At 41.0% G+C, this 26,828-nt stretch overlaps 2 protein-coding genes across 7 annotated transcripts in view; one reads left to right on the top strand and one right to left on the bottom strand.

The window, feature by feature from the left end:
• Positions 1-982: 982 nt before the first annotated feature.
• On the bottom strand, positions 983-15,234 carry LOC117262626 (monoacylglycerol lipase ABHD2). Of its 3 annotated transcripts, none has more exons than XM_033635672.2 (11): positions 15,084-15,234; positions 14,599-14,674; positions 12,739-12,969; positions 10,190-10,365; positions 9,616-9,783; positions 9,207-9,390; positions 8,995-9,087; positions 8,510-8,611; positions 8,335-8,404; positions 7,673-7,757; positions 983-2,703 (listed from the first exon to the last, which is right to left on the bottom strand). In XM_033635672.2, exons 1-11 carry the CDS (start codon positions 15,217-15,219, stop codon positions 2,474-2,476), a joined length of 1,551 nt encoding a protein of 516 aa, XP_033491563.2. In that variant the 5' UTR covers positions 15,220-15,234; the 3' UTR covers positions 983-2,473. The 3 variants fall into 3 exon arrangements, with proteins under 3 accessions (XP_033491563.2, XP_033491562.2, XP_033491564.2); XM_033635671.2 differs by having other exon boundaries at positions 14,603-14,674; positions 15,084-15,155; XM_033635673.2 differs by lacking the exon at positions 14,599-14,674 and having other exon boundaries at positions 15,084-15,166.
• Positions 15,235-25,234: 10,000 nt separating this feature from the next.
• Positions 25,235-26,828, top strand: part of mfge8b (milk fat globule EGF and factor V/VIII domain containing b) — a 33,916-nt gene continuing 32,322 nt past the window's right edge. For all 4 annotated transcript variants that reach the window (XM_033635214.2, XM_033635213.2, XM_033635212.2 and 1 more), the window contains exon 1: positions 25,235-25,430. In XM_033635214.2, the coding sequence (XP_033491105.2) occupies positions 25,361-25,430 (70 nt within the window). In that variant the 5' untranslated portion in view covers positions 25,235-25,360. The remainder of the gene's footprint in view (positions 25,431-26,828) is intronic.

Here is a 26,828-nt window from a genome sequence, read left to right as displayed (position 1 = left end):
TGAAAACCTGACATCCTGATTCCTTTTTTTGAATGTCAGCAGCAACAGTGCCGGCTAATGGTCCACTGCATACAATGGAAATGCAAAGTGCAAAACTGGAGTCAAATTATGCCTCAATATATACAAATAAACCAAACTGGGTGTTATTTAACCCATTTTTCCAGCAATGAAACTGAAGACTTATCTTAATGGAAACTAACAAGATCATTTTATACCAATATAAAGATATACTATGCAGGATTTTCCTAAAAAACTGTTTAGACTCATAAAATCGCAGAGACTACACTGCCTGTATTTTATTATTTTGCTGAGGTCGGCACGTTCCTGGGAACAGCGCGCACGTGAGGTCTGGACTTTATAAAAATGTAGCAACTTGGTGTCCGACAATAAGCAGCATGCATCCAAGAGAAAGCTATGAAAACCACAGACAGAGCGCCGAAAAGACAAAAAACGAGGCACAACGTCAAGCAGACAAAGCTCGTTCCAAACAGTAAATCATTTTTTCCTGGCCATTTTTTTACAGACACTAATGGACAATTCCTGCATAGTATACCTTCAAGGAAATTTAATTTACAGTTTGACTCAACAGGACAGATGTTATGTTGAGCAACAGCTGAAAATCACTACTGTAAACCATAAATCGTGTCATGCTGCTGCTGATCAGAGGTAGCACAAGCCCAAAAACCAAATATGTTGCAGATTCATATTCATATTAAGGCACTTAAATCTGGTCATGAACTTTACAAGTTTAAATCTGGAATCATTAATTAGGGTTGGGTACTGGTCACATTTAAACCAATACCGGTACGGTACCAGAACACGGAATACAACTCCAGTACCTAATGGTACCATTTTTCGGTACTCTACACTCAAACAAAAGTGTAGTTTCAGTTGTAAAAATGTAACTGCTTTTGGTTTGCTGTTGCCCTGACTCACTGTGACTTCAACAAGCTGCAGGGGTGACACAGTCTTCCTCTCTCACTTTCTTTCTTTCTCTATACTCTAAGTTACTTTTTCACCTAAATGTACTCAAAAACCCCATTTCCAACAAGCAGTGCGGTACGGTTCAGTTTGGAATGCTTTTTTTCCGTTTCCTCTGTGAAAAGTTGTGGATGGTACCAATGAAACCGTTCTGTACCGTCCCCATTTTTGGTCCCCCCTCTGTTGGGGCACCTAGCACACAGATCTGGTACTAAAAGGTGGAGCTGTGAACACTGCAGTCTGTTGATTGGTCAATAGTGACGGTCACTTTGCTTGATGATTTGACGAATCCATCAGCACACCCTAAATTTCAATATGACAATTTTCATCATTGCATTAGTTTTTATTTCCACTCTTGGATGACAGACGCTCGGATCTTCAAGCCTTTAAAAATATATATTCATTTCAACTGGATTATGTGAACTGCATATATTGTAATCCTCACTCTGAGGGGAAAAAAAGCGTCACAGAGCTTCGTTCCTGTGGGCTCCAGCAACACTAAACCCCTGAGCTTGCCTGAGAAGGACTAAATGCACAAACCCGCTATTTTTAAATATCCCATGGAGAGAGACTCACTGAGCCTGTTCTATTTTGTTTTGAAAATGTCGGTGTGCAGCTTCGTTCTGTAGACGATAAACAACAACCCCGCCCACATTTAAGAGTACTGTTTGCAGTGGAAACGCTAAATGGACCTAGGGTCTAGGTACCATGTCTGAAGGGTGACTTTTGGTTCCAAAGGTACCATACCGAAAGTGTCTGGTGGAAACGGGGCTTATGGTACTAAAATTTGGCACAAGTCAATTTGACGCAGATCAGTATTTGGTAGTACTAATGTTATGTAAGTCCACACCCTTAAAAGTTGCGAGTATGGGACCCAACCCTAAATATAATTCTTCAAACTTTAACTGATGTGGGTTTTCACGTATATTTTAAAGTATATTATGGTTAAAGGTTTAAGGCTTCAGACTGTGTCCTTCACACTAAGATAAACTTACAGTTTTGAGAATGATTTAATTTATTTTAGCTGCCAAATCTGACTTTATATTTAAGTTTTGTAGGAAAGTTTTCAGTTTTAATTCAAGTAGAAAAACAAACATTTCTCTTCTTTCTACATGCAGGTCAAAGGTCACATTCATTCTCTGATATCAGTATGTCCCCCACTAATTATATCACACTGCTTTCCAGACTCAAGAAGCAGCAGCTGCCAAAAACCTGCAGAGGGTGAACTCGTGTTACACTGGAGGTTAACTGGGAACAAGAGGAAGAACCAGTTCACCATGGGGTCTTGTTACAGGTGTCTAATGTGGGTTTCAGTGTATAGCTTGGTGTTACCCACTTCCACTCAGCTTCTTCTTATCCATTCAGTGATTTCCTACTTTTCCCAGAATTATTTACTAAACCGTAAAGCCATTAGCACAGCAATGCAGGAGTTAATACAAGACTTTGTAGTTTTAGTCTGTTGTTTTGTCTCCAGACGTCTGTGTACAGTATGTTACCCACTGACTGTCGCCCCTGTGCTCTGCAGGCAGGAGGAGTTCATGTCCTGGTGGCTGCTCCTCTGGCAGGCCGGTCGGTTCTTCTCCCAGTGGCAGATGGAGTCGGTGTACTCAACTATGATCTTGTCCATCCAGGTGAGGGGCTGAGGGAACAGCATGGCTCCCTCAAAGAAGCCAAGGTGGCCTCCGTGTTGGGTCAAGACGAATATCAAATTGGGCATCTTTTCTACAAACAGAAGGAGAGGTACGATAATTTAATGTCTTTCTATTACTCAGCTTGTTTGGGTTGTCTGTGTGCCAGCCATTTAAACTACTGAACCAATCATCACACCAACATGACATGGTTAATTTGTGTAAAGTTTAACCTCACCAACTAGATCTGTCGGCCAAAGAACCACCAAATCATATTCAACCGAGGAAAACACAACAGCTTTGATAAATATATTAGTAGTGACAATTAAGGAATTTGGAAAAAAGATAAACTTGTTATATACTTGTAAATAAATTTTCACCCTGCACCCAACTGTAAACTCTGTTCACTTCAAAACATCAACAGGGAGATGAAAGGTTATTTTGGGCATAGATTGTGTCAAAGAAATGGACATAGACCAAGCTGTCGCTCACTGGTTTGTGAACTACTTGTTTAAAGCCTTGAATTTGGCATTTAGGTCGTCGCCATCTTGGTTTTTGAAGCCAGAAGTGACCATATTTGGACAAGAGGGTGGGGTTGTGGAGCGTAGGTACTGCTATACCTTTATGCTGAATAAAGGTAGTTTTGGTAGGTTGGTGAAGATTCTCAGGTCATGGTAATCCTAAGTGGTATATTGTAAGCAACTGGACTTGCTTGAGTTTCTTGAAGACGTTTCACCTCTCATCAAAGAGGCTTCTTCAGTTCTCACGGACTAACAAATAGTAGACCATGAGCCTGGTGGGATAGCTCAGGGCTTCTAACCTTTTCTATCCATCGTTGGTGGTCTTGGTTGATGGCAGAGGTGGAAGAAGCAAAAGAACTTTAAAGGTTTGAGGATACATGTAGACCAAGGCACGAAACAAGAGGAGGACAGATGGAAAGGAAGAGAGAATGGGGGGGCTTGTGTGTGTGTGGTGTGTGTTATTTACATTAATGTGTATGTGTGCATGTAGGTGATTTTAGGCAGCAGTGGTGGAATAGTATAGTTGATTACTTGGTAATGGTGGGTTGGGTGGTTGGAGAGATTTGGCCAGCTGTAGAATGAATGACAGGGGTTGGCAGCTGTTACATCTGTTTCCTGTAAGGTTTTCTGGAGGGCAGGATTGTTGGACGCAGTCTTCAAATATCTCTGTGCTATTGTTTGGTGTCTGTAAAGCCTGATTTATGAGCCTGCATTGAATCAACGACGTCGCTACGTCGTAGGGTATGGGGCTACGCAGAAGGCTCGCCGTAGCCCCCGGCGTAGCCTGATGTGCACCTCCCCAAAAATGTAACTACACGTCGAGGCGACGCAGACCCAGCGCAAACCAGCAGGACTGTGATTGGTTTGCTTGGTAGCAACGCATTTCCGGTTCCGTATTTCCAGATTGCGCCATCCCCGCCATCTTTAAACATCTTCTGTTGCGATGTAGATGTTGCAGTATTAAGGCTCATTATATATATGCCATTATGCTCAACGTTCAATACGGATATGGATACGGCCAGAGCCGTCTGTCCGTGCTCCGCGTTCATTTCTCTGTGACCGGAAAAGCCGGAAGCTAAACAAAGAATCAACTAGAGATGACGACAACCACTCAGGAAAGGAACGCAACCTCCTACCGCTCTGGCGGTGAATTGCACCGCGATGAAACGGAGTGACGGAGAAGTTCGAAGGGTTCACGACGGCGTCACGGCAACAACGTAGCGACGTCATTGAGTCAATGCAGGACCATAAATCAGGCTTAAGAGTCTGTGTGCCAGTTGCAGACGTTGGAGTTGGTTGTCGAAGATGGTGATCCAGATCCAATACAGAGTATTGTGAAGTGTGAAGTGGTCGGATGTATGATAGTTAGACTTTGATGACTGTTGAGGATAATGCGCCATGCTTTCCACAGAGGACTTTGAGATGGTTCAGTCTATCGTTTGCTTTTTGTTCCAGGTAATCGATGTGTTTTGTCCAGGTCATGTTGCTGGAAAGTTAGCCCAAGGAACGTTGCTGTGTTACTAATGTTTATTTTCTGGTTATTAAGTGTAAGGTTGACATTGTTTGACTGCAGGTTTGGGTTTTTAGTGATAAGGACACATTGTGTCTTGGCAGGGTTGAGTGATTCTCCACGTTTGACCAGTTTTCTATTTCTGTGATACAGTTGTGAATGTGCAGTTCTAACAGACTGGTGCAGAGTCACAGGCTTTAAACCCTGTGTGGGTGTGATCCATTTACAGAGTTGCTAAGGTCATGTGCAAGTCATTAACCCACCCAGCCATCATGTGTGTTGTTAGAGTCAGATGGGTGTGAATGGGTGTTAAGCCATCTGGGGAGGGTTCTTAAGAATGCATTGTAGGTGGGTGCTGTCCTCAAAGGAGTGCCCCTTCTCCTTAAGATGTAAATGGACAGCAGAGTCTTGACCTGAGAAGCTGACCTGGACCCTACAACCATGTCTTCTATATAGTCTCAGTTTGGATTAGATGGACACTATTTGGCACAATCACAGAAACAGATAGTTTTGGTAAAGACTGCACAGCGGAAACATTTTTGCGGAAGTGTTTAAGAGGTCGTAACTTTTTTTTGCACTTCATTGGGCCAATTAGTCTTTTTTCCTGGTCAAGCATCTCCAGTCATTTGGTAATTAAAGGCACCCTGATCTTCTCAGTGTGAGGGTAAATAATTAAGCTCCACTGCTTTGTGTAGGTGACTGACTGTGAGGCCAGTGGCCAAGAAGCTCGGCCCCTGCACAGAAGTCCTCCTTTCCCTTTCTGTTACTCTACACCACCGACACACTCTCTCCTCCGTAACATTTTTTTTTGCACACACATTAACACAATGAAGTTCAGCTAGATATTGAGGGTTAATCTGGTAGGCATTAAAACCAGCACCAGTGTCTATAATGCTTATCTCCAGGGTTGTGCAGAATATCATCACCAAACTGGAAAAGCAAAATTATTAAGAACTACGAACACCCGTGACAATATTTAGTTATTCAGTGGTTTGTAAGTGTAAAATTGGAAACTCCACAGTGGTTCCAAAAAGAGGAGCAGCTTCAGTAGTGTGGAATAAACTGTGGCGTCTCCAGACTTCTCAGACTCTTTTAGTGACTTACTGCTCAGAGGGAACTCATTCAGCGGCTCCTCTGGCAGCAGCACAGCGTCTCTCCCTCTCCTCTCTCACCGTGTACACATGGGAGTCGGTGTCGTCAAGTGATTTTGTCATAAACCTTTGGTAATGTAAACCTACGTGACGCTCGCAGCTCAACAAAAAACTCCGTATATGTGAATGTGTGATAGCTGTGGTATCATAACAGCCTGTCACAGTTACAGCGTGATGATTACAGGAGAAATGGCAGAGCATAAAGGTCCAGGTGGAAAAAAAACAACTCAATCATTTAGGATTTTGCTAAAAGAAGGAAATCACCTGTTGATTTATATATATATAGATCCCAGGGTACTATTAATATTGTATACAGAATCTGAATCTCACTCTGAGTTACTGTTGTTGTTCACAAACTAAAGAAATGAGAAATCATTTTTGTTTAGTTTTTACTGAATATTTGAAGGCAAACTATAAAACTATATCACTTATTTTGTTGCAATTCTATGTTCTTAAATTAATAATAAGTGCAGTGGTGCAAGTAGCATTTAGAGCTTTTCCTTCAGTAAAAGCAGCAATACTTCAGTGTAAAAATACTCTGTTACAAGTAAAAGTACAGTATTCAAACTCATACTTAAAGGTAAAAAAGTATTAGCATCAAAAATAGACTTAAAGCACCAAAAATAAAACTACTCTTTATGCATAATGGCCCATTCCAGAATCATATATTTTATTTTACTGGATAATAATTATTGATGCATTAATGTTTTCATCACTTTAATGTTGTTTAATTTATATTTTGTATTAGAAATCTTAATGCAAAGTAACTAAAGCTTTCAAATAAATATAGGGGAATAAAAAGTACAATATTATTCCCCCAAAATGTAGTTGAGTAGAGGTATAAAATAGCACGATATGGAAATATTTCTGTAAAGTATGTCAAAATTGTATTGAAGTACTGAACTTGAATAAATGTACTTAGTTACCTTCCACCACTGAGGACTAGTTTAGAATTTCACTTGTCAAGGTTTAAGTCATTACTCACACTGATTTACACACATAGGGGCCAGTGCATGTGACCTACTGAGGCAAGACAGGGCACACACATGCACACACACACACACACACATACACACACACACACACTGCTCTATATATATGATCCAACAGCCTAGTCGTATCACATGGCCCTGAAAAATTCAACAAGACCGTCTGGGTTGGGCGGTGTTGAGCAGATAGCTGCGACAAGACTTTATCAACACTTAAGACTGCGGCTCTAGTGTCCGGCTCCAGAGCAGAGGAGGGACAACGGGTTCATTCTGCTCTACACTGGCCTGAATCTGTGTCACTGCGAGGACAATGTTTCACTGTTGTGCCCGTTCGTTTTGTAGGAAACACGCAAAACATTCAAAACAATATGAGTCGTCATAGCAACAGTTTCAGTGACTCCTCCACATGTTGCTGCATGATTCAAAGTGCAGAGGGAGGAGATCATACTTGCATATTTCCACGTGGCTGTTTGTAGAAGGTGTGGACATTATTGTTTTATCATCATATATTGCTTTAATGTGTGACCTTTTTTCTGTTTGGTCCACTGAGGCTGTTTTGAAACTTACCTAACAGTCTTTATCACTTAATCATGAGACTCTGATGAAGGATTTTCTATCACGACAACCTTTTTTTATGTGCCAATGAAGGTGACTTAGCCATAAAGACTGGCCAAATCATTATTATTATTTTATACTTCATGTCAAACCATGTCAGGGTTACTTTAAATGCATTTGCATAAAACACATCAAATATTTCACATTGCTGTAACTGATGAATTATTCCACATCATGGCCAAAGCAATCTACTATAGCTAACAACACCATCAAATACGACTTCAAATATTCCTAATTATCTACCGTTAATGAATGCATCTTGTCTTTTCACACAAACCTGCAAGTGTGCGTGGAATATCCAGCAATGAATGATGAATGAGTGGGTCGTCTGAGGAGTTGACCAGCAGGAGAGGGACGGTGACCTGGAGACAAAACAACAGTTTGTGTCTGAATGTTTGTTAAGCACTGCCTCAGGAAGGAGAGGTAGTAGTTACAGAAGTAGTATTTGTAGACGATGGTTTAGTGGTGTGTTAGTCAGTGTATTACTGTTGTTGTAAATGCAGTAGCACTATAGAGAGGTGAAGTCCCTCCTTCTGGTGTCCATCATGGGACATTATTTTGAGGAAAAATATGTTAATTACACAATCTAAAGGGGGATTTTTACTCCTACGCCAAATTGACACCCTACACTGTAGCCTGACGTGCACCTCCCCAGAAATGAAACTACACATCGTGGTAATGCAGACCTCCTGTCTGAAACCTTTTCCCTCAGTGGAAAGGAAGCTTTTATTTACTTTAATTTCACAGATAAGAAACAATAAATTGCGAAGACAATAAAGCCTCCACAAAATAGCATTTGTTAAGTCTTGTGTGATTTATCTTGGCTTCATATGAGTAGAGGAAATCTCCACTAGTCGCTAGGCTAAATTATACAATGTAAAATACAGTACAGTAACTGAGTATCTATCAGGGTCTCTGTACAAACTTGCACACACTCACGTTCTTGATGTAGTGCACACAGCTCTCCTGCTCGTAGTACTCCTTCAACGAGTTGTAGCCGTGAAATTTTCTGCAGAACAAATCATGTGATAAGATCAGTGACAGATGAGAGGCTGTAGAGTTTGTGGCAGCCATTAGCAGCCGAAACAAAATATAAAATCCACCCAAACTTCACCTCATGATGCTGTCGTCGATCTGCGTCAGGGACGTGGCTGCGTACAGTCTGCTTACGTCTGCTTCACTGATGTGGCTGGAGTTCAGGCTGAGCAAAGTGCTCCTGTTGAACAACACAATGACGGGTTTTAGACAAATCAGGAGTTAAATATTTGTTTAGCTGGTAAGCCCTAACACCTATCAGACAATGTCAGAAATGTTTTTTAAGGCAGCAACTCCAACTTGTTCACACTGATAGCCTCATTTTGTAGCATTTGGCTGACATCTAGCAATGATTTCTTGTCTATGCTTGTCCAAAAAAGTATTGCCCTCAATGGATGTTTATCTTGGTGCGTTGCTGCAGAAATCCACCGCAACAATTAATGCAGAGAAACAACAACCAGAATAAAGCAATGCTACAATTTATGAACGATAAAAATACACTGTCATAAAGTTAAAGGGATTAACACATCTGTAACTGCAGTAATGTTTGTTGTGTTTCTCCACCTGTGTGACAGGATGAGCTTCTTCATGTTGTCCGCCAGCACAAAGTTGTAGAGCCTCCGGCACTGATCCCACTGAAGGAATGTTTCCTGGGCCCTACGCAAACACACACAAATGCATAAATGCATGCTTACACGGTATTTAAAACACCAGTCCTGTATCCTAATCTTTGTATTTTTTTAGTCCTGGTTCTGTTTATTCTTCATTTTACCAACCTGAGCGCGCTGTAACCCTGACAGACAGTGATACAGCACAGCACTCGGTCCTGGTTGGATCTGTTCTCACCCAGGAACTTACAGACGATGTTTCCCCCCAGACTGAAGCCCACAACCACCAGTTGTGTCTGAGGAAAAGCTCGTTTGATGGCGCCCACCATGGCCGCATACTCCCAGGTACAGCCTGAATAAAAGAGAGACACTTTTAAAACTGTGTCCTAGTGATAAATACTTATGAAACTCTGTTTTTACTTGTCATTGTGTTCTTATGTTGCAACTCTGACTTCATTCTGTTTTGTTTCACTTTGCTTCGTTTTTCTTCCTCTAATTTTAAAGTGAACTTCCCCACTATGGTTTGTACTGTAACTTGTGTACTTATAAGTCTGCCATGTGATGTTTCCCTTGTTACCGTAGGTGAACATGCGCGGCGAGGTGAGCTCCACGTTGGGCAGGGCTCCCAGGTGGTTGAGGACGGCGCAGCGGTAACCCTGCCTCTGGGAGTGATCCACAAAGGTCCGAATGTAGTTCTTCTCGCTATGGTTACCGATCCCAGGGCAGATTACCATGGTAATGTCATCTGACATACACACAGACAAACAAGAGGGGACACATTCAAAGTGGAGTCATGGGTAGGCGTAAAAGTAGATGCCACATTATGTGTGTGTGATTGCATGTTGATTTAATTGGCTGCTGAAATGCGTGGCATTCTCGCTCTATTGGGATTTCATTAGTGGTCTTCCTGCTCGTGCAAACTGTAGTATGAGCTGCTTGTTACTTCAGCGTGATGTACCCACAACCCAAACAAGCAGATAAAACTCAAGAGGAAAAACAGTAAAATAAAAAACAAAACAATAATCACTGTAAAATAATCCCTCAAAGTATAACAGAAGATCAGTGGTTGTGTGATTAAATCCTAAACATGCAGTAAATCCTAAACCAGTTGCTTTGATGCTTCACCAGACAGACTAGCTGTTGCCACTGACCTCCTGTGCTGTGGTCTCCACGAGGTTCAAAAAGATCAAAGGTCGCCGTGGCCCCATCCGGCATGGGGAGAAACTTGCGGACCCCGCAGGGCGTTGGAGTGTTGACACGCCCCATCTTGCCATACAGGACCGTCTGGACATGTCCACTCTTGCCCCACAACAGGGGAGGAATGTATCTAAAGAAAAGCATATTACATATCACAGCTGTAACCTCCACCCTGAAGATGTCTCAGCCGCATCTTAGCGAAGACTGTCACACTGCAGTCAGGCCACATACCACTCCAACTATAGGAGGTGGCAGACAGATCCACAGGCATCATCAGTCATTTAACTGAGCAGCTGAGCTGGATTTGAGCTCTGAGCTGGAGAAGACTGCTTATTTGTGGTGACATTTTAATACCAACAAATCATGTAATTCTAGACACTTTACTCCCATGTACTTGTAAATGTGTTAGATATAAGTGGGTCTCAAGCCAACAAGATTTAGCATAACTTTAAAATGACGTACTTGTCTTAAGTGATTGAGGTCCAAGCTCATGGGATGTACTGTATGAGCAAGTCAATGTACGGCTCATCCATGTGCGAGCAGCCATGAAGAGCGTAACTTTACCATTAATGTTGAACACATTGCGGAGAAGATAAAAAAACGACACTTAAAGACTCTCTAAGAAACCTTAACTCCATCAAAGTTTGTTTATATTTATTGGAGACTACCACTACTAAACAAGTTGTATAAAAGACTTTTGTGAATCCAAAGGGAGCTTTGCAAACTTGAGCTACAGACCTCATGTATGTATGTATGAAAATGAAAAATATCTGGAGATGTAGAGTTGGATAGCCTGCCAGACCTCTGTAGGCTGCACCTCATATCTGCTTGAGGTTCGAGGCTACATTAGCTGCTACTAGCATAATAACATGCCCAAATCTCCCACTGAACTGTTGGCTCGTGCACTGCATTGTGGGTAATGTAGGCACCAGGTTTTGAAAAGTAAGACAGAAAAATGTGTGTAATAAAACAGACAATATGTCTGGTTCCGCTAAATCTGTTTTGATCCTTTCTTGACCATTGTGAGTCTGACACTTCATGAACTCATAGCTCTCTATAATTCTTTATTAAGTTTTATCTTTTTTTAAATGAGTTGTTGATTAGAATCTTTTATATGAAGAATGACTTTGTCTGAGTCGTTACTTTTACTGCTCCTTGTTTGTTTGCAGTTGCTGTTTACCTGCTTTTTCTCCTCACTGTGTGGGTAAACTACTTTGCTGTACTTCCACCTCCACAAACCAGTCAAGCTGCAGTTACAGTTTACATTCCTCTCTGTCCAGACTCATGTAGCCACATGGATGCTTCACACATGTCTTCAACGCGTCAGCACAGAAGATCTATACAATCAGCACATTTTCAAGATTAGTGTCACCAATTCAGTAGTCTGAGTGGGCGGAAGTTCGCTGCATAGATCAGCCTCTCATTGGGAGGAATGAGCCACCCGCTAAAGTCCTACCACCTCCGGTTGTGTAGCAGTTTTCAACATGTCCTTTACTAACTTTTGCGGTGTTTGATCTTGCAGGGATGTAGCCATTTTTCTGCCATGGTTCGCATCCTGTAGGCGATACTTTTGTGGGCGTGTTACACCAAAACCTGTTTCCCCCCGGCAATATTTTTGCAAGTGCACCGTTGATGTGGCACCACCAAGAACGAATGTGATTGGTTGAAAGAAATAAAAAAAGCCGGGGTGTTTTTTTCTCCAATCTTAAAGTGAGAGTCGGCGCAGCCAGACCTTTCTTTTCTTGAGAAAGGTCTGGTGAGCGAGACTACCAATTCAGTATCTGACCAAATGTCTCCTCTTCTGTTCCTGAGTTATAATACTGAATAACAGCCAGAAAAGTGTTTCTGCAGAATATTACGATGTCACAGTGACGCTGACCTTTGACCTTTTAGATCCAAATTGACACCACTTCATCATTTTATCCTGTTAGACATTTGTGTAAAGTTTTAGCATTATTAGAGTAAGAATTCTTAAGTTATGATCAAAACGCATTTTATGAGGTTGCAGTGACTTTTGAATACTAAAATCTAACCCGTTCTTGAGTGCAAGTGGACGTTTGTGCCAAATTTGAAGAAACTCCCTCAAGGCGTTCTTGAGATACTGCATTCATGAGACAGGATGAATAGACGTGTGGAAGGAAAACCCAAAATAAATTGCTTCAGGCCATGGCTATCACCAAGTGGAGACATAACAATGAAATGAAATCCAAGTTGAGTCCTCAGAGTCACCAAGATCATGTCCGAGTTTCCAGGTCAAGTCTTAGTCATTAAAGTCATGTCAAATTCCCAGTCATCAAGTCTGCAACTGACAAACCAGCTCAGTTTAGAGTTCTGTTTTTGTCAATTATTTTGTCAGATGTTCCATTACTTCTTTTTACAGCAGTCTTGAAAAGCCATATAAGTGAATCTCACACCTGTATGTCAGGTGCAGACGTCATCCAATGATCCAGTCCAAAGTGCATCACTCGTAAGTCTTAAAAACTATATACTAATAAACACTCACTCCTTGGTCAGCAGTGGGCAGGATTTAAGCAGGTAACGGTTGAGCAGTGTATCCTGGTGGATGATCTCTGGTGCTGCTGTGGTACTCTTCAAGTTCAGACAGCGGACGATGATGTAGAGCACAGTCGCCACCGCTGCCAGCTTCACACCATCAAACATGGCCGGCAGCTCTGGGCCGAAGGTGTTCATGTCACCGTCCTCGAGGGTGGTCATTGTGGACACAGGAGAGGACCTACGCACAGCATGTTGGGAAAGCATTTAACTTTTATGACTAATGAAGAGCTTACAGGCAGTGGATTGTCATTTAGACAGTAATATGACTCTGTTAGAATTATCTGACTTGCTGAGATTTAAAAGTTAGTTATAAAAATAGAACTGGACCAATATATGCTGTATATCCATTTGCCTGTGATGGTTTTGACCTCTGCCTTCCTCAGCATGTGTGCTGTAATTTCTCTTTTTAGAGAGCTGCTCGCCCTGAAAAAAATATCTGTGGTCTGATGTCAACGGAAAGTTTGACTTTCTCATGTTGCCCTGAGGTCTATTTGCTGATCTTAATCTGTCTGATCCTGCAAGAAGACTTCCTGCGGCAGTACTACAACATATGGAACAAAATGTATAAACGTTGGCTCTTGGCTCAAAATATCAGGTATTGGCGGAGGTGAAAGAAGTGCTCATATCCTGTACTACAGTAAAATAAATACCACAGTGCAGAAATACTTTGTAATGTGTAAAAGTCACGCATTGAAAATTTCAACTTAATCCAAATATATGTTAAGTTTTCCTTATGCAGAATGGCCTGATTCAGTGTAATGTATATCGTAAGACTGGATTATAATTACTGATACATTCATGTCATGTCATACATCACTTAAATGATGTAGCTGGTGGAGGTGGAACTAATTTTATTGCTTTATACACTTCATCTGCTGGGTAGCTCATGAATTTCCCCCTGGAGACGAATAAAGTTTTATCTTACTCTCTAATAAAACATATAATTTAGTTGTTGATTATAATCTTTATTTATGAAGCACTTTTCAAAGCAGAGTTACAAAGTGCTTTACATGTCAGTAATTAAAACAGACAAGACTTGAAAACAACAACTTTTAAAAGAACTGATAAAAAGACTTTAGTATATAAAAACTGAGGAAGTAAAAACTCAAATAAAATCAGGAAAGGCCCTCTGATAAAAGCATGTTTTAAGAAGGGATTTAAAAGAGATCACTGACTCGGCTGACCAAGTTCCAGAGTCTCTGGATCCTGACAGCAAACGCTGTCACCTTTAATTTCAGCCAAGCCTCTGGATAAAACAAAAAACCTCTGCTCAAAGTACGTCCTGGCGTGTACAGCACTAAGAGGTCGGAGATACAGCTAGAAGGGAGACCATGAAGAGCCTTAAATGTAATCAGTAAAATCTTAAAATCTATTCTAAAAGATACTGGGAACGAGTGTGAAGAGGCTTAAACTGGAGTGATGTGATCATGTCTCATTGCAGCTGAATTCTGTACTACACTTTGATCACATTTACTGATCACATTTAGTATGACTAATGTGAATCTGTGAAGTGACTAAATTAATCAAATAAATGTTGTGGAGTTAAAAGTACAGTGGTTTCCCCTTAAGCATACTGAAGCATGCAAAGTACAAGTACCTCAAAATTGCACTTAAGAACAGTACTTAAATAAATGTAGGCTGTTAGGTACATTTCTACTTCCCATTTCCAATGCTTCAACTCAAAAGTACTGATACCAATACTGACCATTGAAAACTCTTGATTAATTCCTTCTGGACAATATCTATGTATAGTTTTCTATAGTATAAACCTGAAGAGATGCCCTCTATATTGATTTAAACATTTTACCCACCTTGTTGTCTGACTTCGAGGAAAATACAGTGGTCGTGCTCCCTCCTCTTTGCTGGGTGATACTCACTCAGTGCTGAAAAGCAAACAGTTATGTATACTTGTAAACTTGCTGGTTTCAGTGCCTCAGGTAGAAAAACGTATACAAACAAAAGACTGCACCAAAAAATAGAAAACCACCATGTTATTTAGTTTAAAATGACATTTCCATACATTTATAATGCATGAATGACTAAACCGGAACGACAAAAAGTACAACAGAATAGAATAGACAGCTGTGTTTCGGTTATAGCTTTAATAAGTGTGCAACAAGTGTCCTCGGTTTAAGTTTCTTGGACTCTTTTCCTTTTGTCACTCAAGTAAAACTGTTCCTGAAGAAAGTCGAGGTGAAACTGGAGCTTAAACAAACACAAACACTACGTAAACTTTATATAAAGTACTTCATGTGGTGTTAAAAAGGATACAGAGAATATTTCCGGTCTTACCATCGCGGGTTTCGGTAGTCAGTCCCGGTTCTGGTCGGATCCGCCCGGAGCGGAGGTCAGTCTGTGAACACCGTCTGTTTACAACACAGCAGTGACTAACCAGCAGGGAACTCACGGCGCGTTCAGGGACACTCATAAAGCTCCGACTTTGGGGTATCCGAGTCGATAATACAACCAAGAGTGAAAATAACACATTTATCTTATTCTTTACGTGACTTTGGCTCTTTGAATGTAATCACCTACACATTAAACCAGTTATCAAAGCTCATGTATGAGTTTAGTACCGCTTCCTGAGTTATAAGCTACTTGCGCTTCCGTATTCGTTGGAAGAATAGTTAAAAATCCTACAGTACATTAAGGTAGCATAGCAAACAGCGGTGTAGCTTACTTCCTACTTACGGAAAAACTAACGGCCTAATTTACAGTAACAACATGATGTGGTGTCACTGGAACTTCACCTGTTGTAGACTATTATGGACTTATATTTTACAACGACACGCAGCTGTCACATAAGTGTCACGCAGACAGATGATACTGACATAATTTCACACACTAGTATTCAACATATTGGGTGTTATAACTGATTAAATTCACATAAACTTACTATAATTTCTTACACAAAGAGTAAAGAGTGTCTGTGATACAATAGATTAAAAACAGTGCCCAGGTAGGATGTCTTTATTTAAATGGGAAGTGACAATACAAACCACAGATTCCTTTTTTGGTTATCATGTTTAAACCGGAAATTGTTTGCAGTAGAGCAGTAATTAGAGAGTCATTGCAGTTTGCAGTGATAAGTCAAAATCTCTTTCACTGAGTATTTTAACCACCGGAGGGCGCCATCCACTAATGAGACATACAGTGTGATGAAAGGTAGGCTACTCACTATTCATTCATTGTGACTAAATCATGATTTTAATTTAGTTTTTACTGATAATTGTATAGGATCGTTAAAAAAATGATTATAGGTTTATTATAATTTGTTTGTGACATAGTTATTAGGTGATTATGTGAAAATATGGCATTATATTTTCACAGACAGGGAACATATATCACATTATTTAATAGCAGTTACCAAGCTACTATCATAATATTCTAAATATCATATAAGTTAAAACTGTAGACAATGGAGGATAGTGGAAAGTGGGTGGTCTGAGTCACTGTGGCTTTATAAAAATATACTTTTAATTTGTTTTTTATTTTATTTCGCAAATACAGCCACATGTAAGAAGCAACAGAAAGTCAGCACTCATGAGTGAAGTTGATGCTTATTTGGTTTAAAACATCATAAGGTGAATGAAAAAGAGGAACAGGTGCACAACTGAACATTTGATTTATTTTTTCAGTGGTGGGACAAAGTCATCGTCTTTTGAAGTCACAAGTCAGTCTCAAGTCTCTGCACTAAAGTCCTGAGTCAAAACTGCAAGTCCCAAGTCAGGTTAAAGTCCTAAACAAGTCAGAATGCACTCTTCAAAAACTATAATGCCAGTATTAAATATACAAAAATCATGAAAGCTTTTTCAACGCTAACGCTAACTAAGCATTAGCTTGTAGCTATGTTAATATGAGCCTCCACTTTCTGTTCTTTGTGCAACTTCAAAAGTCAAACAAAGTTGGAAGTCATTTCGTCTTTGACCTGCACGTCTTGGATATTGCAGTTTGCTTTTTGATGACCACTGCACAGTTTTTGTCCCCTGGAAATCCAGAGTTCTCGCCAGAGCACAATTTGAATTTGCTCAGTGAGTCTAACCCTAACCCTAAATCTTTCTAGATTTGGGTCTGGATTTCCAGGCTACAGTTTTTGCACATGAATGAAATTATCCTTGCTATAATTTTTTCTAACTGGTGCTCAGTAATATAATGATAAAAATATATTTTATTCATAGGCGCCTTTCAAGACAATCAAGGTCACCTTACAGGCAAAGGTAGAGAAAATAACAACAGATTAATAAAGTCAATGAGAGAAGGAATCAAGTAACATAAAAATGAATAAAAAAAAAAATAATAACATAACAACAAATATATAATCAAGAAACAAGTTTACAGTGAATAAAATGTAGTGTAAATAGTGGCTATGTGTGGATAGACGGACGGGAGTCAAACTGAATGGGCTTTTTGAAAGAGACGAGCTTTGAGGCGGGATTTGAAAGTGGAGAGAGAGAGTTGTATGTAACGTGACGTGACGTGACGTGACGTGACTGATGTGACGTGACGTGTCGTGTTGTGTCATATCGCAAAGCAAGATAACATAATGTTAGTTCTTCATGGTCTCTCCTAAAACTTGGATGGATGCTGTCAGGTTGGTTTTGACTATGTAGATCTGAAGAATTAAGTGTCAACTTGTTAGGAATTAATAACATTAACGTTTGTTGATCCAGGAAATACATTCAATTAAATTATATTAGATTAAATAAATTAAACAATATCTTACTCTTTGGGCCTGAGGGAAGTTATTTAGTATTTTCAAGTCAAAAGGCCAAAAAAAAATCCAATGTAGCTATGAGATTTTAAAGTCTGAATCAAGTTGCAAATCTTTTTTGATTTTGGCAAGTTGAGTACTATGTCATCAAATTTGTGACTTGAGTCTGACTCGAGTCAAGTCATGCGACACAAGTCCACACTTCTATATCTAATTACATAATTTTTGGCATCTTATCAATCCAGTGTAAACACACACTTTGTTTGTTTAGTTCTAAACTAGAGAGGCACAGAACTGATTTGGGCAAAAAGAGCTGTATGAACTATGAAACGTCAAAATGGGGCTTCAGTTGAACTGTAGCTTTTATTCTTCTTCCAGAGAAATGATGCCACAGGAATGTACTCTCCCCTCCTCGATCATTCTCACTTCTTTATCCATGATGTTGATTATAAGTGTGAATCCTCGCTGGTGTTTCCAGATGGAAGACAGAAGTGAAAGAGTGCTTGATCTCATTTTGGTGTGGGAGACAGAAGTGAAAATTTACTGACACCCCAGCTATAGATTTATGAAATATATGACACGTTTCTCATGTCGCACTCTTCTTTAGGTAAACCACATTTTCTCAGGGTTTGAGTGTACAGGATTATGCTGCACTCCACATGGAGGATTAGCATCAAACCGGCTTCTGTCACACTCAAGCTCCATCTAACCATCATTAACCTCATCCTCTGGCTCAGACTTAGAGCGGGTCGGTCATGAGAAGAAGCTTTGTGTGATAGAAGGGGAACATCAGAGGACGCTGCCGTTGTGGAGTCTCACCACATTTGACGGCTGCTTCTCGTCAGCCAGCCCACAGTGCACATGACTGTTCTTATGGTTTCATGACTGTACGGATAAAGACGTTTTCTGCCTGTTGGGTTTTACAGTTTAGGGGATTTTGCTGACACTCTTTTTCTGAGGAAAAAAAATAATCCAAGAGGGGTTTAAATGTCTTTGTTGAAGCACACGTCAACATGATGGAAGCATTTGCATTTCAGGGATGAAAACAGTGACACTTAAAGAGAAGAAAATATCTCTTATCCCTGCAGTTTGCTGTCCACATCAACTCTTCACATTTTATAAAGCTATATCAGACATTTTGAGGCTTGTGGTGGTTGTTAGCTACCTGCTGTTTTCATGTGCTCTCAGGCCTGAGTTTGGTCATGTGGTCATGTTAAATATCTTAGGGGCAGGATGGGTGTCTGTCTTGAATGCTGGAAATGTATGAAGACATCCTACATACATATACAGGCATATGGTTTAAAAGAGTGCACGCTGCACCCAACACTATGGTATGTTTCATGTAGTTCTATTTAGTTTCAATTCATTTTAGTTTTCATTTGGTTAGTAGAAACATGACAGATAATGAGGGAAGTGAGACAAGGCCATCATAATCTACCCTGGCAACCTGGGATAAAAGTTATCTGTGGGCCTGCCTGTTTTTCCCACACACTCTCCTCACACATTTTGAATGTATTATCTAGTACAGTGGTTCCCAACTGGTGCAGCCACAGGATCCAGATTTCTCCTTAGTCATTAGTTCAAGGTCCACAGTTTAATATATTCAGTGTCATAATGATGTTTGGCATTGTTGTCAAGCTTGTTTGCTGCTGTCAAGTAGCTGTCTGTTAGTCAGTCCCTCTACAGCAGGAAATCGCACTTCAAAATAAATCTCCTGTACTAGAAATTCACTGTACCTCAAAATCAAGTGTTGTATATAAACATGATACATTCTCCAGTCACTTGCGGTCCACTCAGAATGGACCCTGCAACCCACTTTTGGACTGGGACCCACCACTTGGGAACCACTGGTCTAATATTAGTGTTTTTCTTTGGTAATTTCATTAAAGCTACAGTTGGTACAATTGTTACATTCAAGTCTTTGTCAAATAAGCTAACAACGTACGGTAAATACCTTGTTTTGAGGCTGAGTCCTGAGGTTCAGGCAACAAAAGCATGAGGTTAGGTTTAGAAAAAACCTGGCTTGGCTTAAAATTCACACAGGAACCGAACAGCGGACTCCAGGGGTGAAAGTTCGGAGTTCATTGGACCCACCTGTTTATATGGACTTTCTCACTCTTAATATTCCAGTAGTTCCCGACAGCAGGTGGCACGTTGGTGCAGTGGATAGTATTGTCACTTCACAGCAAGAGGGTTCCTGGTTTGAACCCGGGGTTGGGGGAGCCCTTCTGTGCGGAGTTTGCATGTTCTCCCCATGTCAGTGTGGGTTTTCTCCAGGTGCTCCAGCTTCCTCCCACAGTCCAAAGACATGCAGGTTAATTGGTGACTCTAAATTGTCCATAGGTGTGAATGTGAGTGTGAATGGTTGTCTGTCTCTATGTGTCAGCCCTGTGATAGTCTGGTGACCTGTCCAGGGTGTGCCCTGCCCGATTCTGTTTTTCTTATACAAATGTGTTCAGTATGGGAAAACTGTCTTTGATGTTTTACAATGCATATGATTTAGTTACATCATATAGTGAAGGGTGTATACATCACATTCCTCACTGCAGGACTGCCAAAATAGTTGATATACTGAAAACATCCATTAATTTTTCCCCGCTTATCCAGGGCCGGGTCACAGGGGCAGCAGGCCAAGCAAAACACCCCAGACGTCCTTCTCCCTAGCAACGCCTTCCAGCTCCTCCTGGGGGCGTTCCCAGGCCAGATGAGATATGTAATCCCTCCAGAATCTTCTGGGTGTGTCGCGGGACCTCCTACCAGTTAGATGTGTCTGGAACACCTCTAACGGGAGGTGCCCAAGAGGATCCTGATCAGATGCCCGGACCACATCAAATGACCCCTTTTGATGCGAAGGAGCAGCGGCTCTACTCCGAGCTCCCTCTGGATTTCCTGGCTCCTCACCCTATCTCTAAGGCTGAGCCCAGCCACCCCACGGAGGAAACTCATTTCGGCCGCTTGTATCTGCAACCTCATTCTTTCAGTCACTACCCAGACCTCATGACCACAGGTGAGGGTTGGGGCGTAGATGGACCAGTAAATCATTCCATCCCATGCTCCATTCTACTCTCACTCATGAACAAGACCCCAATATACTTGAGCTCCCTCTCTTGAGGCAGTAACTCTCTCCCAACCCGTAGGGGCAGTCCACCATGGCCTCAGATTTGGAGGTGCTGACCCTAACCCCGACTACTTCAAACCTACTCAAAGAAGACATTCCAGTTCTATCTATGTTAGCAATCTTTAGTTCAATAAGGGGAGCTAATTCATTTTAACCAGCTCTTAAATGCTGGTTTTCCATAACATATATGTGCGACCAATGAACAGAAGAAGCTTTTGATACTGCTGCTGTAAGTTTCCATGTCCTTGGTTTGCCTTGATAAGAAATACCTCAAATAACCTCCCACATTTGTTCATCTGAAAGGAATCTAAGGACAGTAAGAAAGAAAAACTTTTACAAAATATTTGACTTTCTATTGTATGCACTTTCTTTCTAATGTTATTACTACTACTTTCATCAAGTAGAAGTTGAGGTCACAGAGTCCTTTAGCTCCCGTCATACAGTATGTTCACCCTCTGTCTGAACTATTGCTCATCAAACTAATGAGTGGGAATATAAGAGGAGTTTGGTGTTGCTCCATACAGCTTAAGATTTAGCTTTGATGGGAAAAGGTCATTCGAGGGAATGACTTTTCTTTTCCTATTTTTTATTCCTGGTCCAGACTGTGAGAGGAAAGGCTATAGGTTCAACACAGTGTAGCTTCAAGACTGAATGATCATTTTCAACTGCATTTGATCTTAACGTGCGTGAAAACCGAGAGACGAATGAAGCGTGGAGACGTGATAAAACAGACCACAGAAACACAGAAGCCCTTTTCTTCTGTATGTGAGCTAGTCGCTGAGTGTAAGACCACTTTAAGCTGCATTTAATTCACTTCGGCTTGTTACTAGGCTACAGAAGGGTAAATCTCACCCTGCCAATCAAAGTGTGTAGAGTTCATCTGGGAACATTGTTTCTGCTACTGTAGATGCCACATTTTAAACCACAGGGGAAGAGTTGTAAAGATGAGAAGCAGCAAGATACTTCCAAGGCTATTAAGAAGCAGGTGTCATCTAAAGTTGACACGTGACTGTTGTTATATTTAGTCTGCTTCTCCTAAATTTGGTGCAGGATGAAAAGTTACAACTAAATCATATTCATCCATGCAGGAGGAATGAGAAAGGGTCTGACACTGCTGGACATCTCTCTCAAACTCACGCCCATTAAAAACAATTTTTCACCTCACGCCCACTCCATCCGAGAGCACAGAAATCAACTCTGACCCACTGCTGGATCTCGGCTTGAGAAACGCCCACAGATGAAACCTTAGGCCTTCCACAATAAAACACTGGCCTCAATCTTCATTTCAGAGGAGGATTTCATGCATGACGCCATCATGGGAATTTTCCCAGAACTATAAGAACAGGCCAACAACACAAGTCAGTTGTAATCAGCTGCTGAACAAAAAAAACTGAAGGGTTGTGCTTGCTGTAAATTCACACACCCTGAGAACATATTTCAGTGTATAGATAGTGACAGACTTAATCTGTACATTATGTTACCATTAGCTGTAATTTAACTATAATACCAGGGCCAGGTTGGGGGGGGGGGGGTTTAACCAAACTTCATTTGGGAATATGATCCACATTAGCACAATCAACACTAAGATAAAGTCTTAAAATTTTGACACAGGACCATATAAATGAAAGAGCCACAGAATTGGAGAATATTTAAGTGGCATTGTATTCATAGCAAGTACTTCAAATTCCTAAACAAATGTGTAATTACTCAAGTTACACAAAGCCATCTGAAATACAATGAAACTGGGATTCTGTTAGCACCGGGGGGGGGGGGGGGGGGGGGTTTAGCCCCAGGACAGTCGCCCATCTCTCCAAGTTAGTGATCCAGTCTCAACCCGGTCTCAATCTGCACTGACCTTTATCTGGGAGGGTGGTGTTTGCCTCAGATTCAAAAACCTGTTCTTTTTCCTAAACCCAACCATATGCGTTAGTTGTTGGAGGAAAAAAAAAGTCATTTTGCATTATTGTACTGACGTAGTGCATTTATTTTGAAAGAGACTGTATGTAAATGGTAAATTTCATGTGAAAATGGAAGTGTATTTTGAAATAAGACAATGCATGTAACGAGCAGAACTTGACACAATGTCCCAGAACATCAACAACCAACACACCCAGGGTACCTTTCATGTCAATGTGGACGCAAGGGCCATGACCAAACGTCAATATGTGACAAGATCGGAGTGAGAATGTGTTGTTTTCAGACAGTTCATGTAAGGTGTGAGCCATCACATTTCAAGCTATAGATTCAGTTTTGTTCTCTGTAAGGGACATAAAACCATACTTGAAGTGATCACTATGTCACATGTAGTAAATATGGCACATGTGGTGTATATGTAATATTTCACATATGAAAACCTGAAAGAATGAACCTCAGATACAAACGTGTCACTCTTCTAGTGGTGGCCTTACACTGGAAAAATTCCCAACTACAAGTAAAGGTCTTACATTGAAAACATTTCACAAGATAAATATTAATATTCTATGAGCTCCTAACATGTTTGGTATTTAAAATCTTACTTAGAGTTATTAAATAGATGTTTTGGGAGTAAAAACTACAATAAATATTTCCTTCTACACTGAAGTGGAGTAGAAGTAGGCCCACAAAGCAGTGGTGGAAAGCAGCAGTGGTACTGAACTTGAACTTACAATTTCGGGGTTATGGGAGTAGACCTCAGGGGAAAATCAAGGGGACACATCCCCCTTAATATTTAGCACATATGTATTTGCCATCCTCCCCCCACAAATAAAAACAGGAAAGTAGCAGAAGACATGTGCAGCATAAATTGATGCAGAAAATGCACAAATTGGCGTATCAGCACTCAAAAGTTTCTGGCAGACAAACCCAAACTTAACCCCCATACTTGTCCCCTGCCCTCCGCTGAAACGAAACCTACACCCTTGTTTAGGGTACTTGTCACTTTATACTAGTTGAGTATTTCCATGTCATGATAGGCTACTTGATACCTCTTGTCAGTGGCGTAAGGTAGTTACCATGGGCCCAGAGGAAAAGAAAAGAAAAGAAATGCAATGAAATTTATGACAGAGGTGCATTTTATAGCAAATAGCACCATTTTAATTTAGAAAACACAGGTGTAGTTCCAAGGTGGCAGTCTGAATCATTCGTGGCTCACAGCCCAGCACTGTGCAGCTCCATTGGCATTTGCCAGAGAACACCAGAATTGGCAGGTCCACCACTGGTACCTTGTTCTCTTCACAAATGAGAGCAGGTTCACACTGAGCACATGAGACAGGCGTGAAAGAGCCTGGAGATGCTGTGGTGAACGTTATGCTGCCTGTAACATCATCTAGCATGAGCGGTTATAGCGGTGGGTGGTCTGGTGAGGTCTGGGGAGGCATGTCCTTGGAGGGTCACACAGACCTACATGTCATAGCCAAAGGTACCCTGACTGCTGTTAGGTACTGGGATGAAATCCTCAGAGTGACTGTCAGACGTTACTCTGGTGCGGCAGGCCCTGGGTCCCTCCTGGTGCAGGACACTCCCCGGCCTCATGTGGCCAAAGTGTGTAGGCAGTTCCTGGATGACAAAGGCATTGATGCCATTGACTGGCCCCCTTGTATACAGGCAGGCAGGGGCCATACACACTACTGAGTCATAATGTGAGTTGCCATGATAACATTCATTGAAGTTGGATCAGCCTTTGAATTGCATTTTTCATTTTAATTTACAGTGTGGTTTTGAATCCAGCCTCAGTGGGTTGATGATTTGGTTTCCACTGACCGTTGTTACATCATTTTGTTCAGTAAAGACTTTCTACTTGAATAATTCGTTCATCAAAATCTGATGTGTGATTCAAGTGCTCCCTTAATTTTTTGAGCAGTGTATTCATGCCCCTGCTTCCAGTCCACTACACCTAAGAGGCAAATATTGTACATTCTACTCCACTAGATTTATTTGACAACATCACAGAGTGATTTTAATTATACACATACACATATATAGTTACAGTTCTGTAATAATAATATATATATATAATAATAAAGGAATAGATAGTAAGTACTTTTGGCACTTTAAATATCATTTGATGCCAATGCTTTTGTACTTCTTTTAATCAAGTAAAAATTTAAATGCAACACTTTTACACTGTAACAGAGTAGCCTGTTTCTACACTTTGGTATTGCTGCCTAAGTACAAGATATAAAGTGGCATGAAACACTAAGGTATTGTGGCCTACCTCAGATTTGTACAGTAGGTCTACAGTTTGTTTAAGTACACTGAGTGTTTAATTTCTCCACTGGTTTCTTCTTCCATATCTTATTAAAGAAAAGTAAGCTTCAAGTAGCCCCATGGAAACACTAAATTAGGTCACAGCTTTGTGCCAAAATTAGGGGGCCAATCATTTTCCTCTCAGTGGTTTTATATCAAAGATCTTAATCAAGCCATTTAATTAAATGCAGCACATTAGCCATAAACGCCTCTTTTGTTTCCAGGGTGATTACTGCCCTCACTGAGTGTGTGTGTGTGTGTGTGTGTGTGCTGTTTTTGGTCACGGACAGCGGGAAGGAGGGGGCGGAGTTACAATTAAACTACCAGGCTGTGATTGGCTGAGAGCTGAGGCGCACGTGCTCCTGCTCTACGCCTGCTGCCTGGGAGTTTTAGAGCCGCACAACAAGCTCGAGACACAGAAGCAACAACGTCCGGAGCGCCGCTGTCCTCCTGCAGTCGTCCCTTTAATTCACTAATTAACTGCAGCTGAACAACGACTGGCGACAAACAGCAGCCATGAAGGAGCAGAGAAGTTTTTTCCTTTGGCTGCAACTTTTCACAGCGTGTCTGGTGTTTGGGGTGAACGGTAAGTGTCCTCTTTTGTGTTTGTTTACAGTTCAAACCGCCGCCCGTTAACGTCCGTTACTAATGAGGCGTTCAACGTTTCAGTTGAGTTTCCTCGTTAAAGTAACTCTCTGTCCCTCTGTTTTCAAAACTACTGAGTGGAAATGTACTTCATATTGTTATGTTTTTTTTAATTCGTCGAGTGTGTGTTTGGTATGTGGTGATTTAAATGTCAGCCTGGCACAAGTGGCGCCGTCAATTCATCACCAAAGTAACGGAGCAGTGGGCATTTGTAGCCAGGTGCACAATGTCAAGGGATCCTTCATTTTGAATGAGTGGACAGGACGTGTGGGAATGTGAGAAGTGAGACATTGTTTGGCTCTGAGTCTGAAATATTAGTCAGTTAAATGTTCAGTCACCTTGTGTAATTAAAAAAAAACATTTGTAATAATATCTGGAGTTTTGTAGGCCAGATGCTCCTGTTATGTATGAATGCATGACTACAGAAACGAAACCTCAGGGTAAATGTTGTGCAGAGTGCTCCCTTTAAGGAGCACACCACACAGGCTGGCTATTATACTTGTCCAGTGTTAACCCAGTGCCATTGGCAGTGGGCTTTGTTTGCATTTCCATGCATCAAACACATTTAGGCCGATGGACAAAGACTAAAAATGGCCTGATTCTCCTGCCTTCACTTTCTGCCTCCAAACCAGGCAAGGAGAAGGCATCACATGTCACACACAAGTGTTTTTCTTGGTGTGACGATGTATTTTCCAAATGTAGAAATGTTCCTTTTTCCATTTAGCATTGAGAAGGGAAGAATTCATGACTTGGGTTTGGTGCTGTGTGAAAGACAGATTGTGTATTTTGTGTCTGATGGACTTAGGACTCATGGTAGGGAATGCCTCATGGAGCAATGCTCATATCCAAAGGTCAGCCACCTTTTCAGTCATTTTTCTTTTTCTGTATTAGAGATATGCAGGACAGTGTATTAAGTAAACTGAAGCACCAGGTTGATCATCTCAATAGCACATGGAGCTCATAACTTGGGCTCAGAATCATTTTATTGAATCAGAATGCAGCATTACATCCACTTATAAAACCTTTTTACATGATTAGTTTTGTTCTGTATTCTTTTTTTAGATCCCCTGTAGCTTTCACAAAGTCGTCGCCGTCTTCCAGGGGTTCCCACAAAAACACTAAACACACACAGTGTCAATTAAACAAGAAAGGCAAAGACAAAGATCAGAATATAAGCAAACTGACTCCACATATGACAATATAGACAATAGAGGCTGAAACAAAACACTGTGGTTGACAGGACAATAATTATCACATTTCACTGTAGTGTGCGCATGTTTAAATGCTCCTATTGATCCACTGTGTTGACAACTCACTGCAGGCTGCAGACGCAAGCATG

This window comes from Epinephelus lanceolatus, chromosome 5, assembly GCF_041903045.1.
Source record: "Epinephelus lanceolatus isolate andai-2023 chromosome 5, ASM4190304v1, whole genome shotgun sequence".
Taxonomy (NCBI): domain Eukaryota; kingdom Metazoa; phylum Chordata; class Actinopteri; order Perciformes; family Serranidae; genus Epinephelus; species Epinephelus lanceolatus.
The sequence above is the reverse complement of the archived record's forward strand: the minus strand, read 5'-3'. Positions and strand labels throughout refer to the sequence as shown.